This window comes from Lithobates pipiens, unplaced genomic scaffold (assembly GCF_037356315.1).
Source record: "Lithobates pipiens isolate NorthernLeopardFrog02 unplaced genomic scaffold, aLitPip1_a1.2 Scaffold_10, whole genome shotgun sequence".
NCBI classification, from domain to species: Eukaryota; Metazoa; Chordata; class Amphibia; order Anura; family Ranidae; genus Lithobates; species Lithobates pipiens.
This window is the reverse complement of record NW_027507686.1, coordinates 219,090,811-219,107,640: the sequence shown is the minus strand read 5'-3', so window position 1 is coordinate 219,107,640 and position 16,830 is coordinate 219,090,811. Positions and strand designations below refer to the sequence as shown.

Below are 16,830 nucleotides of genomic sequence, written 5' to 3'. Positions count from 1 at the left end.
AATGTTGTTGTTTTTCATATTCTGTGTTTCTGTTGCTCGGTATAAATCTGGAGCAGCTGTGCATATAAACCAATCAGCTTCCAGGTTCTTTTTTGTCAAAGCTTAATTGAACAAGCTGAAATTAGAAGCTGATTGGTTTCATAGTTAGTTAGGTTGAATAAAGACACCAGTCCATCCAGTTCAACCTGAGTGAATGTCTACAATTGTCCCTATCGCTGTACACTCACATCGGCCCCTACCCTGTTTCTGTGAACAGATTTTGCACTCTCCAATTTTAGTAAAACCCCATTAAATTATTTGCATTATAAACAGGTTAATATAAAATAATGAATGTGAATAGTTCATGTTTAACATTTGCAGCCAGTAGGTTGAGTTGTTTGCAAGCTTAATGCTTGGTGAAGGTTTTTTATGGTGCTATATGTTGCAATAGGTATATATTTATGAGATACAGACACACAAACACACACATGTCTAGAAGCTGCCAAGGTAAGAGGAAGCAATTGGGAAAGGAGGTTTAGTTTAGGTTAATTTAGGGGTCAAGAGAGGGGGTGGGAAAATTTAGGGCAAATTCAGGAATAAGGCAGGGCTCAAAATTTCAAGTCCTGAACTACTAGCCAGGCCTTAAATCGGAGTTCCAGTCTGTATTAAAAATAAAATTAAACGTCAGCAGCTACAAATACATTAATATAAGGACACTTACCTGTCCAGGTATTTAGTGTCCAGGTGTTGACACCCCTAGCCGATCCGTTCATCAGCTTCGGGTGCAAGCACTGGTGTTCTATAAAATGACCGCTACCCATCAGATAATGCAATGGAAGTGATGTTCCGACCAAAAAATACTTACTTACATTCGCAATGCGTTCCACGGCACATTATGCGTTCCACACACTTTATGAACTGACGGGTAGCGGTATTCTGAGAGAACACCCATGTGAACATCTTAGTACCCCAGCTACGTCTTGAATTGCAGAGTAATTTTAGCAGTTAAATGAGCGTATATACATCAATATCACATATATCAATATACTATTTATTTAAATATGCTTACTTTATTGCTAAAGTTACTCTAAAATCCAAGTGGTAGCTGGGTGTAGTACGATGTCCGTATCGTGTCTATTCCAGTGCAGAGCTAGAACCACCACTAGGGGGCGAGACTGTCCCCTATGAGAGGAGAATGTTCAGGCAATCTTCTGGGACCTGTGATGTGTCCCAAAAGACTGCAGTAACGGAGGGGGGAGAGGTGATCTTCCTTCTGCCGATGTGGAGCCTCGGGAGAAGGTGGGAGCTGGGTGCCTGTAAAAACAGGGTACCCGCTCCCCCCCAAAAAAATGAAATGCCAAATGTGGCATGTTAGGGGGTCACCAATACTTAAAACGGAAGTTCCATTTTTGGGTGGAACTCCGATTTAACTTGTCCTATTGACAAGCTGGTGATTGGTTGCTAGGCTGTCTGAGCAACCAATCACCAGCTTGTTAATAGGAAAAGTAAACTTTGGCAGGTCCCGTCGCCCTCAGCTTATGTCCACTCACCTAATGCCAGAAGGTGAGTGGAAATTTAGAGGGCTGCTTTAAGGTCAACTTCTTCCTAAGACATAGACATTATCCAACTGGTGATTATTTGTATGGAAAAGAGATTAGAGAGTAATCTTGACATTACCTTTATTTGCTTGTGCTATTTGATCAGAAATGGTCCATTCATCATCATCAAAGGAAGTTGTGTCAGCATCTTCTAAAAAAATTATTTAAAAAAATATTTGATATATGAGGGCAAGTTTGTCATTCATCCTTATAACACACCAAACATAAAACGGACTAACAAGATTTAACTGAAAGTGAGCCAAAGACAAACTTATATAGCCAATAAAATTTGGGGCTGTTAAAGTGAACCTGTGCCCAGAACATGCACACTAAAATATTCACATATTTACCTGAGCCCCTTCATCTCCACCGAGTCCTGGCTCTTGATTGGATAGTATGATAGCAGCAGCACAGCCATTGGGGGCAGGGCCGTGTCCGGCATTCGTGTCTGTGAACGCAAACGCTGGACTCGGGATCGCGCCCCATAAGATAACCCCCTCGGGAGAGCACTTCTCCTGGGGGGGTACCTGATGTGAGGAGGAGCCGCGAGAGCCACCGGGGGACCCCAGAAGACAAGGATAGGGGCCACTCTGTGCAAAACAAGCTGCACAGTGGAGGTAAGTATGATATGTTTGTAATTTAAAAAAAAATAAAAAACGATCCTTTACAATCACTTTAAACCCTACCAGTGTCATTTGTACAGTGACAGTGCATATTTTCTTAGCACTGGTCCCTGTAGCAGTGTCACTGGTCCCCAATAAGTATCAAATGTGTCAAAGTGTTGCTATAAGTTGCTGATCACTGCAATTACTAGTGAAAAAAAAAATATATTCCATAGTTTGTAGATGCTATAACTTTTGCACAAACCAAACGATATGCAATTATTTGGATTTTTTTTACCAAAAATATGTAGCAGAATACATATTGGCCTAAATTGATGAAGAAATTAGATTTTTTGTTTACATTTGTTTATTGGCTGTGTTTTATAGCAGAAAGTAAAAAATAGAGTTTTTTTTTCTCAAAATTGTTTGTTGTTCTTTGTTTATAGCGCAAAAAATGAGGTGATGAAATACAGGCATTACCTCACTTTTAGGTACACAATGGGGTTTATTTACTAAAGCTGAAAAGTGCAAAATCAGGCTCACTTCTGCATAGAAACCAATGAGCTTCCAGGTGTTATTACCAAAGTTATTACCAAAGCTTAATTGAACAAGCTGGGGTTAGAAGCTCATTGGGTTCTATGCAGAAGTGAGCCTGATTTTGCACTTTTCAGCTTTAGTAAATAAACCCCATTGTGTACATAAAAGTGGGGTATGTCTGTACCACCAAAAGAAAGCTCTATTTTTGGGGGGGGGGGGGGAATACATAATTTGTTTAGTTACAGCGTTGCATGACCGTGCAATTATAAATGAACCACTTGCCAACCACTGTACACGATATATGTTGGTACAATGGCAACAGTGGGCAAATGGGCGTACCTGTATGTCCCCTTTAATTGGCGGAGATATTTATTATAGCAAAAAGTTAAAAATGTTGATTTTTTTTCAAAATTGTCGCTCTTTTTTTGTTTATATCGCAAAAAATAAAAACCGCAGGGGGTGATCAAATACCACCAAAAGAAAGCTCTGTTTGGTAGAAAATAAATGACATCGATTTTTTTTTTTTGGGTGCAACGTCGCACGACTGCGCAATTGTCAGCTAAAGCGACGCAGTGCTGAATTGCAGAAAGTACTCTGGTCAGGAAGGGGGTAACATCTTCCAGGGCTGAAGCGATTAAAATAACGCAGTGCCGTATTGCAAAAAATGGCCTGGTCAGGAAGGGGGGTATAACTTCTGGAGTTGAAGTGGTTAAGTATGATGCCAATGCCTTACTTGCTTTCTTTTTTTGGGGGGGGCAGGACTAATAGGAGAAAAACATACATTCTTAAACCCAGGACCATAGCTCTGTAAGTGCAAACCCAACACTTCTCTACTTAAGTAAAGCTTTTTAATATATTTTCTAAATTAATATAATTATTATTATTTTTGTTTCCAGAACAAAGTTTTTAAAAGAAATGCCTAAATTCAGTAAGTATTATAATAGGATATATTCTTGTACTTACCAAAGCTGTCATCCCGCTGGAAAGTCTGTAAGAAAATCATATGCGTTAGTGTGGACAATGCACCGAAACCATGCAGATGGAAACAATACCTAATGGTGTCTGTACACGCATCAAAATGAATATTAAAACAATCATGCAAACAAGAGACCCTCTATTCAATCTAGTGAGGTCTTCATCAATTTTGACTTTTGCCAAGTTAAATCACCAAATTTTGTTGAACATTTTTGATTGACTAAACAAATATCCACATGAGAACCAATTATAAAGCTTGCCGTACACACTGTATTCTGATTGCACCACCTCGGTATAACGCCATTTAGATATTCTAAAATGATGGAATACAACGATCTATGTAAACTTGCACATTTGTTTATATACACCCAAGCAGACCCTTAAGCCCCATATACACTATCAGATTTTGTACAGATTTTTTCCTTCAAAACCATATAATATGAGGTCAAACCTTAGGACTTTCAATGTGTATGCAATCAGGCAGGCCTTTGCACTACATGGTTTTGGTAAATGCGAAGACAAAAATCAGCAGAAAATCTGATAGTGTGTATGGGGCTTTACAGTTCCCAGTGGTTAGTATAGTAGATATTAAGGAGCTTGTACATTTAGAATGAAGGGCAAACCATTGTGTGGCACTTACCGGAATGGGCACCATCCCTCCCAGAGACAAGAATGATGCAGAGATAAGGATTAAAATAGTGGTTGCCATGTCTTAGCCTCAGTGTTACTGGAGGTAAGGTAATTGACCATGGGGTGAGACTGGCTTATAAACATCTAGAAGGGCTGAGGTTATCCAATAAGAATACAGTATCTGGATTTCTTTTGTAAATTCCACTCATTGTTCCACCCCAAAACCAGGACAAGGGGAGAGCCAGATGCAAAAATCACTATTGTGGAATTGAGATGCTTCATTTGCATGGGCTAAGTAAATAGAGTAAAAAGAGAGAAAATGCTGCTGACAACCAACAAAGCAAAATCATTAAGACATACATGGCTTATACAAAATGAAAAAAATAATAATAATAGCAATGAATTTTTATATATTATATTATATATTTTCATCCTTATTTCAAAATACAGTAACAATTAACAACTGTCATATTTCAAAGCTCTCAATGATTATGTTAGTTTTAAATGAATTCCCCTCATTTATCCCTATGTATTATTAAAATGTTTAATATTTGTAGATGGGTATTATACTTTTTTGGCATTCCTCAATTTGTGGAAAAATATAGAATATTGGTGCTGTGCTGCTGGAGCAATTATGTAATACTCTATAAATGTTACGTTAAATATAATGGAATAGTGCCTAATGCCCCGTACACACGGTCGGACATTCCGACGACAAAATCCATTCAATTTTTTCCGACGGATTTTGGCCCAAACTTGTCTTGCATACACACGGTCGCACAAAGTTGTCGGAAAATCCGATCATTTAGAACGTGGTGACGTAGAAATCGTACGACGGGACTATAAAGAGGGCATCAGCTTCCTTGTATGGGGAAGAGGAAGCAGATACACTGACAGTCTGCATGAGACCTGCATGGCATCAGTGATCTGCTGATCCCTGGCGCAATGCTTTACAGGCTCCTGCAACAAAAAATTATAAATGCATATTTTTTTACCAGCAAAAAAAAGTGCATTTATTTATTTTATTTTTTTAAAGTGAACTTATCCTTTAAGTTTTTTTTGTTTTATTTTTTTACATTATCACTATATAATTGTAACACGACATTTTTTGTATCTGTTTGATTGAGCGCTACCAGCTATTATTTTGTCACCATTTATAATTTATTTATCAGAGGTAAGCTGCTAACACCAGGGTCATTTATTGTTCTTGGAGGTTTGTCAGGCTAACAAGCCCTACAGGTAGGGTTGAAGGAGCGCCCAAAGATTAGTAATGCAAAACTAAAATACAAAAACCCTAATGCCATATTTAACCACTTCCGGACCGCCGCACGCCGATATACGTCCTTATTTTGAAGGAGGATATCATTGTTATGGCAGCAGCTAGCTGCCACAACCCCGGTATCCTCTTGATATATCCTCAGGATAAAAGTGGTCTCTGCGGCAGATTCGCCACAAGATCATTTACTTTTATTGGAGGCGGGAGAGGGGGCCATTTTTTTAAATTCTTTTTTTAAATAACAATTTTTTATTTTTTTTATTGCTATTTAGTGTAAATATGAGATGTGAGGTCTTTTGGACCCCAGATCTCATATTTAAGAGGACCTGTCATGCTTTTTTTCTATTACAAGAGATGTTTACATTCCTTGTAATAGGAATAAAAGTGATACTTTAAAAAAAAAAAGAAAGCAGCGTAAGAATAAAAAATAAAAGGTACAATAAATGATAAAAAAAAAATTGTTTTTTTAATCGCGCCCCCTCCCGCCGAAACTCGCGCGCATAAGCGAACTCATACGTGAGTAGCGTCCGCATATGAAAATGGTGTTCAAACCACACATGTGAGGTATTGCCACGATCGGTAGAGTGAGAGCAATAATTCTAGCCCTAGACCTCCTCTGTAACTCAAAATATGCAACCTGTAGAATTTTTTAAACGTCGCCTATGGAGGTTTTAAGGATAAAAGTTTGTCGCCATTCCTTGAGCAGTCACAATTTTAAAGCGTGACATGTTGACTATCAATTTACTCAACGTAACATTATCTTTCACAAAATTGAAAAAAAAAATAATAATAATAATGAAAAAAAAAAAATATATATATATATATATATATATATATATAATAAAAATTGGGCTAACTTTACGGTTGTCTTATTTTTTAATTTAAAAAGTGTAAGACCTCTGCGCAAATACGGTGTGACAGAATGTATTGCAACAACCGCCATTTTATTCTCTATGGTGTTAGAATTTTTTTTTTTTGAATGTTTAGGGTTCTAAGTAATTTTCTAGCAAAAAAAACCTGTTTTTAACTTGTAAACAACAAATCTAAGAAAGAGTCTCGCTCCTTAAGTGGTCATTGTGCTGATGCTAATTTTGTATGGTCAGGTTTTTGTTTTTCTGGTTTTTCTGCATCCATGAATAGGCAGAAACTCTGCAGCATAAAAATTAAAGGCGCCCATTCTCTCAATAAAGAAAATGCTAAATAAATAATGACACGTGCGCAGTTCACAGAATAGACACATTGATGGTGAACGCGCTCTACACAATTAGTGAATTAACCTCAGTTTTTACTTTGCATAGGGATGTTTCTTAGCTTAGTGAATGTGGTGAAAAATTGCTTTGCACAGAATACCCAATCAAGACTGGATGATACAAGTCAATAGAGTTTCACCTCATTCACTAAGCAAAGGCAAAATTCCCTTATAAAGTAAAAATTCATGAGCAGCCTATTTGTAAATCAACCTCATTGTCCTCGAGAATCTAGTAAACAAAAGCGAAAACAAAAACATTTGCAACAAAATTAGGTAGAAAAAATGAGTAGGCTGCCTCTCTGTTCACAAAGTCAGGTTTATTTTTAATTGGCACCAATGGAATGGCACATTTTGTTGTATGTACTGTATGCAATGACAAATAAAGCCTATTTCTTTATTGTATCTTTATCAAATAAACTAGACTTAAAGTGGTGTTGCACATTAAAAAACAAATCTTCAAAATTCCTAAAAAAAAAAAAATTGGATTTTTTTTTTAACTTACCTCTAAATGCCTGTTGCTAGGGGGTCCCTCATAGTCTGCCTCCTTCAGTGCCTGGGCTGGTGACATCACTTCCCCTCTCGGCACAGGAAGGGCTCAGCTCTGCCCCCTCCCTCCTGTCAGTCATCAGGGACACGTGACAGGTCCCAGATGACTGCGCGGCCAATCGTGGCACCGTCACGCATGCGGAGTGGGTGCTCGCCTGTGGCTTCACAGTTGCAATGCTGGTGCCGCCGAGCAGAGGGGGGGGATGAGCGAAGCTTCAACCCCCCCCCCCCCCCCCGCATCGCTGGACCCTGGGACAGGTAAGTGTTTGATTATTAAAAGTCAGCAGCTGCAGTATTTATAGCTGCTGACTTTTAATTTACTTTTTCAAATGGAAACTCCTCTTTAAGTTGAGTGAAATTAAAAGATAATAGAGAGATTACACAGATATAACTCTACCTCTGGATATGCAATGATAGCACCTATTGGGACACCTGCCTTTACACACACATAAGCTTTAATGGCATCCCAGTCTTAGTCTGTAGGGTACAATATTAAGTTGGCCCACCCTTTGCAGCTATAACAGCTTCCACTATTCTGGGAAGGCTGTCCACAAGGTTTAGGTTTGTGTCTAGGGGAATGTTTGACCATTCTTCCAGAAGCGCATTTGTGAGGTCAGGCACTGATGTTGGTTGAGAAGGCCTGGCTTGCAGTCTCTGCTCTAATTCATCCCAAAGGTGTTCTATCGGGTTGAGGTCAGGGCTCTGGGCAGGCCAGTCAAGTTCCTCAAACTCGCTCATCCATGTCTTTATGGAACTTGCTTAGTGCACTGGTCCAAACCATTTGGTGGAGAGGGGATTATGGTGTGGAGTTGGGTTTCAGAGGTTGGGCTTGGATCCTTAGTTCCAGTGAAGGGAACTCTTAAGGCTTCAGCATACCAGGACATTTTGGACAATTTCATGCTCTCAACTTTGTAAGAATAGTTTGGGGGTGGCCCCTTCCTGTTCCAACATGACTGCTCACCAGTGCACAAAGCAAGGTCCATAAAGACATGGATGAGTGAGTTTGGGGTGGAGAAACTTGACTGACCTGCACAGAGTCCTGACCTCAACCCGATAGAACAACTTTGGGATGAATTAGAGTGGAGGCCTTCTCATCCAACATTAGTGCCTGAGGGTGGTGTTTGTACTGAGGGTTCTGTACCTGGGTGGGGCAAAAGTGGGCATGAGGGTCTGTCTGTGCTGGGGTGGGTCTTTCTGGGCGCAGTTTGTACTGAGGGATTTGTGCTGGGAGGGGTCTGTCCTGAGGAGTCTGTGCTGGAGAGGGGTCTGTACTATAGGGTCTGTGCTATGGTGAGTTTCTACGGAGGAGATTTTTTTCGGGGGTCCATCTGTACTGAGGGGTCTATGCTGGGGGATTAGTTTGTGCTGGAAGAGGAGTCTGTACTGAGGGGTTTGTGCTGTAAGGGTCTGGGCTGGAAGCAAAGCAAAGCAAAACTGAAGATTGCAAAATAGATTTAAAAATTTGCAAAATAGATAAAAAAAGTCCCCACAAATAGAACTTTATTTTGATGGTATTTGATCACCACTGGTGTTTTTTTTATTTTTTGCTAAACCAATAAGAAAAAAAGTTTTTTCTTTGTTTCTGTTATGAAATTGTGTAAATAAGTAAGTTTTCACCTTCACTGATGAGGACTAATGAGGCTGCACTGATGGGCACTGATGATGAAGCACTAATATGCAGCACTGATGAGCACGGATAGGCAGCACTAATATGCAGCACTGGTAGGTGGCACTGATATACCTCAATGATGGATGGGCACTGATAGGCACTTATAGGCGGCACTGATAGGTGGCACTGACGCGTGATAGACATGTGCGGTTAATTTCGCATGAAACTAAAATTTATACGAATCCGAAATACGAGTTTTTATGCATACGAATTCCGGATCCAAATGCATAACGAAAATTCGTAATTGTTACGAAAAGTTAACAAACCTAAAAGTTAAAAACCCAGGAAGTCAGCACAGCACAGGGATGGTGGGAATCCCTCATAATACTAAATTAATCATAACGAAAATGGTTTCGTTAATCATAACGAAAATGGTGGGAACCCTATGGGAATTTCTATGCTTGCGAATTTCATTAACAAATTTCGGAATTTCGGATCCAAATTAACAGAATCGTGATTGGTTTTGTTCACCAATCAGAGGAAGTCAGCACAGCCCAGGGATTGTGGGAACCCCTCATAATGGGCACACAGCAGGTGTATAGACCTGGGAACTCAGCACAGGGATGGTGGGAACCCCTCATAATGATAAATTAATCATAACGAAAATGGTTTCGTTAATCATAACGAAAATGGTTTCGTTAATCATAACGAAAATGGTGGGAACCCTATGGGAATTTCTATGCTTGCGAATTTCATTAACAAATTTCGGAATTTTGGATCCAAATTAACAGAATCGTGATTGGTTTTGTTCACCAATCAGAGGAAGTGAGCACAGCCCAGAGATTGTGGGAACCCCTCATAATGGGCACACAGCAGGTGTATAGACCTGGGAACTCAGCACAGGGATGGTGGGAACCCCTCATAATGATAAATTCATCATAACGAACATTAGTAATTGTTACAAAATTTAACAAACCTAAAAGTTATTTCATCATAACTTTTCGTAAAAATAACGAAAGTTTGTTAACAAAACTAAAGGTTAAAACCCCAGGAAGTCAGCACAGCACAGGGATGGTGAGAACCCCTCATAATGATAAATTCATCATAACAAACTTTCGTTATTTGAACAAAAAGTTTACGAAAAATTTGTATTTCGTACGAATCCGAATTGAATTTCGTACACAAATTCCGAAATATGTTTTGTTTTTTTGTACAGAATGACACAAAACAAAACTAAACAAATTTTTTGACGGCACCCATGTCTAATGGGTGACACTGATGGCTATTACTGATGGGTACTGATTGGCATCTCTAATGAGCACTGATAAGCATTCTTGATTGGACACAGCTGGTCACATGGTAAACAGCCTACGTCATAGGCTCTTTACCAAGATCAGAGATACTGTTTGTCAAAATGACACACCGCACCACCGCACGCAGCGCTGTGCACCCCTCGCAGGCAACTTATCCTGCTGGACATCATATGACGCCCAGTCAGGATAACGTAAACCAATTTGTGGCCGTCTTTCTGCTATATGGAGGGCAGGAAGTGGTTAAATATCTTCTTCAGCTCTGTGTATACAAAGGAGCATGGGGGAGCTTATGTCTGTAATGAAGATGATATTGATAAAGCCCCAAATGAACCACTATGACTGAAAATTGATATGGCCCAGAAATCTTTAGACAGAATAATGGTGGACCAGATGGCATCCAACCACAGATCCTAAAAGAATTGTGCTCTGTCAAAGCCATTGTTTCTCATTTGTAGGGACTTTTTAATGACTGGCATAGTACCACTGGAATGGTGTAAGGCCAATGTGGTGCCTATATCTAAAAAGGAGGTCAAATTCTTTATCAAGTAATTAAAGACCTGTTAGTTTAACTTCTCTAGTTGGGAAGATACTGGAGAGTTTAATAAAAGTCCACAAAGATGAGTTCTTGCTGAAAAAAATATTTTAAGTAACAGACAGCATGGATTCATGAAAGACAGAAGTTGTCAAACAAACCTGATTTCTTTTTATGAGGAGGTAAGTAAAACCTTGGACAGAGGAGTGGCGGTGGACGTGGTATACTTGGATTTTGCAAAAGCGTTTGACACAGTTCCCCACACGCGGCTCATGTATAAGGTAAAGTCTAGACATGTGCATTCGTTTTTGTCCGAATGCATTTTCGTCCGAATTTCAGCTATTTTCGTTTTGACAAACGATAACGAAAGCACAAAATCCGAAAAACGAAAGATCCGACATAAATAAATGCTTTATTTTCGTTTTCATTGTTACAACAGTTCGATATAGAATAGGAGATTTGACATGACTCTGACGATAACAATCTGTCTATAGAATCTGTGGTCGAATGTGCCTAACCTTACCTCTATTAGTCCAAGATTATATAGAGAAAATATTCGACAGAGAAAAGATTTGACGGAGAGAAAAGATTCTGCAAGTTACTGTCCTAAAAAGTGTTTGGGGACCCAGGTCCTGCCCCAGGGGACATGTATCAATGCAAAAAAAAGTTTTAAAAACGGCAGTTTTTTCAGGAGCAGTGATTTTAATAATGATTAAAGTGAAACAATAAAAGTGTAATATTCCTTTAAATTTCGTAGGGGGGGTTGTCTATAGTATGCCTGTGAAGGGGCGCATGTTTCTGGTGCTTAGAACTGTCCCTGCACAAAGTGTCATTTATGCAGGAAAAAAAGTCCTTTAAAATCACTCGCAGCTATTATGAATTGTCGGCTCCGTAATACAGAGAACACTCATTGAAAGTCATTGATAAAAAAAAAAATAAATAAAAAAAAAAAAAGCGTGGGGGTCCCCCAAATTCAATTACCAGGCTCTTCAGGTCTGGTATGGATATTAAGGGGAACCCTGCCTCAAATTAAAAAAAAAATTGATGTGGGGTTCCCCCTAAAAATCCATACCAGACCCTTTATCCGAGCACGCAACCTGGCAGGCCGCAGGAAAAGAGGGGGGGACGAGAGAGCGCCCCCCCCTCCCTCCTGAACCGTACCAGGCCACATGCCCTCAACATTGGGAGGATGCTTTGGGGGTCTGTGACCCCTCAAAGCACCTTGTCCCCATGTTGATGAGGACAAGGGCCTCATCCCCACAACCCTGGCCGGTGGTTGTGGAGGTCTGCGGGCGGGGGGCTTATCAGAATCTGGAAGCCCCCTTTAACAAGGGGACCCCCAGATCCCGGCCCCCCCCCTGTTTGAAATGGTAAGGGGGTACAAAAGTACCCCTACCATTTCACAAAGAAAGTGTAAAAAATGGTTAAATAAAACAAACACACTTTTGAAAAATTCCTTTCTTTTTTTTCTTAAATTTGAGGCAGGGTTCCCCTTAATATCCATACCAGACCTGAAGGGCCTGGTAATTGAATTTGGGGGACCCCCGCGCTTTTTTTAAAATTTATTTATTTATTTTTTTATCAATGACTTTCAATGAGTGTTCTCTGTATTACGGAGCCGACAATTCATAATAGCTGCGAGTGATTTTAAAGGACTTTTTTTCCTGCATAAATGACACTTTGTGCAGGGACAGTTCTAAGCACCAGAAACATGCGCCCCTTCACAGGCATACTATAGACAACCCCCCCTACGAAATTTAAAGGAATATTACACTTTTATTGTTTCACTTTAATCATTATTAAAATAACTGCTCCCGAAAAAACGGCCGTTTTTAAAACTTTTTTTTGCATTGATACATGTCCCCTGGGGCAGGACCCGGGTCCCCAAACACTTTTTAGGACAGTAACTTGCAAATTAACCTTTAAAATTAGCACTTTAGATTTTGAACGTTGGAGTCCCATAGACTTTAATAGGGTTCTAAAGTATGCTATATACTAGCTCTGTCGAATCTTCTTTATACATTCGACAGACACCATAAGCCTTCAAAGACAGATTCGACCGTAATTCATGAGGATTTTCGGACGAATGCAATTTTTGAACGAAAAACGAATAAATAAATTAAGTTTTCGGACGAAAACGAAATTCCGAAACGAAATATTTTACTCTGCACATGTCTAATTATTCATACTTTAAGGGAACAGGATCCATTTTTTTTTAAATGCTTTAATGTACTCTATGCATTAAGATAAACAACATCTGCATGCAGCTTTCCTCCCTCAAATACTTACCTGAGCCCAATCTCCATCCAGCGATGTGCACATAAGCAAAGGCCTTCTTGTTGCATTGTACATAAAGGCAGTAGCAGGAGTCATTGGTTCCTGCTGCTGTCAATCACAACCAGTAAGGACATAGCAGGGAGATGGGGCTGAGCGCTATGTGTCAATGGACACACAGAACCAGCTTGGGAGCAGGCACACACACACACACACACAAACCCACATTGCTAGCAGCATAAATATAAATGTTGCTTTCAGAATTACCAAGTCCATTAAGATGCAAAAGGTGTTAACACCACCATATTGAATTTTAGTGAGGCAAGCAGTTTTATTAAAGTAGAGAAAAGGGTGCTGGTAATGTGCAAAATGTGAAAACAAAAAATTTTGTTTTCAATTTAGACAAAATGTGGTCGCTATTTCCAATTAGTGCATACTACGCTAACAAAAAAAGCAACCCGTGTGTATTCCATTTCAGGCAAACTGATTATTGGTTGCTATATGTTGCACATCACCGCTGCCCTTTATACCACCTGGTTACATAAGCCTGATGGTCTTTCCACAATGGGAGACATATGTGAATATTAAGAACCTCAATTACTGGTCTCCAGTTATTTTTACACTAAATGGTCAAGAAGGGATATAATAGCACAGAGACAAGTGATACACAAGACAATCGAGTCTACAGAAAATCAATAGCAAATCCAACTTACGTTTGGTAAGTACACCACATGCTCACACAGTTAGAAAAGATGACCCAGACTCCAAAAGGGATATGCTTGGCAGCTCATCAGGATATGTTTTCCAGATGCCTGACAGACCCTCATATGAGATGAAACATTTTAATGCCCCAAATCGGTTTGTGTCTTTAGTCTTTGTAAAAAGTCAATGAATTGATTCATGTAGAACTAGATTTTTTTTTTTTATACACTGCAGAGTATATTCCTTGCATTCACTAACCTTGTACTCTTTCCCCATTTACATTTGGTAATTTTTCATACAAGCTTGGTGTGCCATATGAAGGAGACTATGGGGCTGATTAACTAAAACTGGAGCTTGCAAAATCTGGTGCATCTCTGCAAAGAAACCAATCAGCTTCCAGATATTGTTGTAAAAGCTTAATTGAACAAGCTGAAGTTAGAAGCTGATTGTCGTATTTTCATGCTTAAAAAAATATTAAGATATTTACCTATTTAGTATGCAATTTAAACATTTCTTGTAAACATTTTTGTATTCTCTTTTGTGAAAACTTTAATAAAAACATCGGAACAGAAGCCGATTTTCTACCATAAGGAGCTGCTCCAGAATTTTGCACTCTCTAGTTTTAGTAAATCAACTCTATAGAAGTTCTACCCCTATGGGTGTGGGTCCCCGCAATCAATCTTTATAGGTATATGTCTATCTTATGCTTGAACCATGAAAAGGCCAATGGAAGAATAAACTGATAACTGAACACTCACAAGGACTTCAGACACTTGTGCATAAACTTATTTCATAGGGCAGTAGATTCAATGGCCTATCGTACATAAATTTTTTACAAAAAATTTAACTGGTGCGGTACATTTTAATGGCAATAAATTTACCACACCTGGCACATCCAAAAAACATTTATCACACTTACCTGATCCAAGCTTACCCGTTTACCTAACCCAATACTTGAACCTGTTATTGAGCCTAAATCTGACCATACACAGATAAAAATCTATTGATCCCCCCCCCCATCCATGCTAAATAGCCTTGATGGATGAATCTCCTATGATTGTATACCCAATACAGTTGGTTGGCTGTAGTCGCTGATCATCTGACTTTGAGATTTGTCAAACTGGGTGGTGTCAGCAGGGTGACTGGTTTCTTGAATTTCAGCCAATTCCCAGGAATTGGGCAAAATTTGAGCCAAAATATGACCAGATTAACCCCTAAATTTAAAGCGGCCCAATCAGTTTTGTAACAAAAGCCAACAGGAGGTCCTACGCGACAGAAGAGGTATTATTCTCACCATTTCGGTGGGATGTGTCTTCTACCACGCTCCTATTCTAGTGCCATAGCCACCCTAAGACCTTTCATTATTATTATACTGGATTTATATAGCACCAACAGTTTGTGCAGCTCTTTTATCATCCAACACCTCCAAAAGAGTGAGATGCCCAAGTTTCCATCCACAAGCTGGTGCCTTCCTCCAACCCTTACAACACTGCCACGTCCTGTACTGATGTAGGGGGTTGGAGGATGGAACCACAGCAGCCAGCAGGGAATATGCTATATGGCACACCCAGAAGTGTTGGATGGCTGCAGCACCCAGAGAGTGGCGTTTCTTTGGAGAGTATACTAGAAAGCTTCTATTATTAAAGAAAATTGCTGCTTGTTTTTCATCCCTGATGAAAATCAACAAAATAAAGTGCCAGATTAATTGGATTAAGAATGAAAATCATTTACTGCTAATAAAATTAAAACATCAAGAATATGATGGGAAGCCAATGCGTTTCAGGGGCTGATACAAGATAAAATAAACTCATGGACTGCCAAGAGGACTGGCACTCTTCGTAGATTTCATTTGATTTCTCAGTGAAGGTCACGGTGCTTTTTGGGGGACCCAACTTTTTGGCAGAGTTGCCGAAGTTCAGGAAACAAACCTAACCAATGCTCCATGACGGAAGAATATAAGATCCACATCCACCTTTATGTGTTTTGAAGCCCTTTAAAGAGTAACTTTAAGCTATGCTATTTGTTGCCTACAAAGAGTCAGAAACCTGTGTGTTACAAGTGTTGTGCAGCCTTTTGCGCCACGCATCAGCTATGAGAGGCTATGAGAGGCTGACTGCAGTAAATGGTAAGTCAGCCATGTTATCTGCATAGAAACTTCATACACAAGGGCTTGTTGCATCTGGAAAACATACCCGAAAAGGGAGAAATGGGGGACACACATTTCAAAAGCAATGGGAGTGGAACTTAAAGGGCAGTCACTCACATGCAGCAACAACCAATACCTGCAGGTGGGGAGAGGACTCAGAACAGGAAAGGAGAGAGACTGTCAGAAGGGACAGAGTGCTGCAGTGGATGAGAAAGTGTGACAAGAATCGGTCAGGTGACAAAACTCGAAAGATGCCAGAAAAGTCAGTGAGTCAGTGGTTTCAAACAAAGCAATACACATAACATGGTGCAAAGAGCAACAGTGCGCAGTAATCCACAGCAACACATTCTCTCATTACTTCACACATGCTGAACGGCTGACATCAGGACAAAGGAAAATATACACATCTACTTCATCTTTGCACCTGCCTAGCCTTTAATGGCATATTTACCTTTACCAGTAAACTGACTATGCAAGTAAGGGGCTCTTATAGATAAAAACTGCAGCTCTGATTGAAGTTGGAGAATGGCCTTGCTATAGGTGTAGGCCATTTACGTACATCCAGAGGCTGCACAACTCCCAGAGACAGAATAATGCAGTCATGCCTCATTGCTAGGTCATTGCTAAGACATTCCCAGCCATTTTCCACACCAACACAGGAGGAAGCTCTCAAACCCCTGCACATGTATAGTCCAATATCCCCTCCTTTGCAGAGTACAGAACTACTATGACAGGGGAGAGGGGGTGCATGTGAGGGGTTTGAATCAGCTAGGAGTGTCTTAGCAAGGTCATAGCAACAAGGCGGGGGGGGGGGGCGCCACATCTGAGTGTTTTTCGCTCAGGATTCAGGTCTATACCAATA

General features: G+C 39.9%; 1 protein-coding gene across 2 annotated transcripts in view; it reads right to left on the bottom strand.

Annotated features, from left to right (window-relative positions):
- LOC143940196 (low-density lipoprotein receptor-related protein 4-like) overlaps positions 1 to 16,830 on the bottom strand; it is an 80,178-nt gene that overhangs the window by 30,920 nt on the left and 32,428 nt on the right. For both annotated transcript variants that reach the window (XM_077461337.1, XM_077461346.1), the window contains exons 22-23: positions 3,680 to 3,704; positions 1,657 to 1,728 (exon numbers count right to left, since the gene is read on the bottom strand). In XM_077461337.1, the coding sequence (XP_077317463.1) occupies positions 1,657 to 1,728; positions 3,680 to 3,704 (97 nt within the window). The remainder of the gene's footprint in view (positions 1 to 1,656; positions 1,729 to 3,679; positions 3,705 to 16,830) is intronic.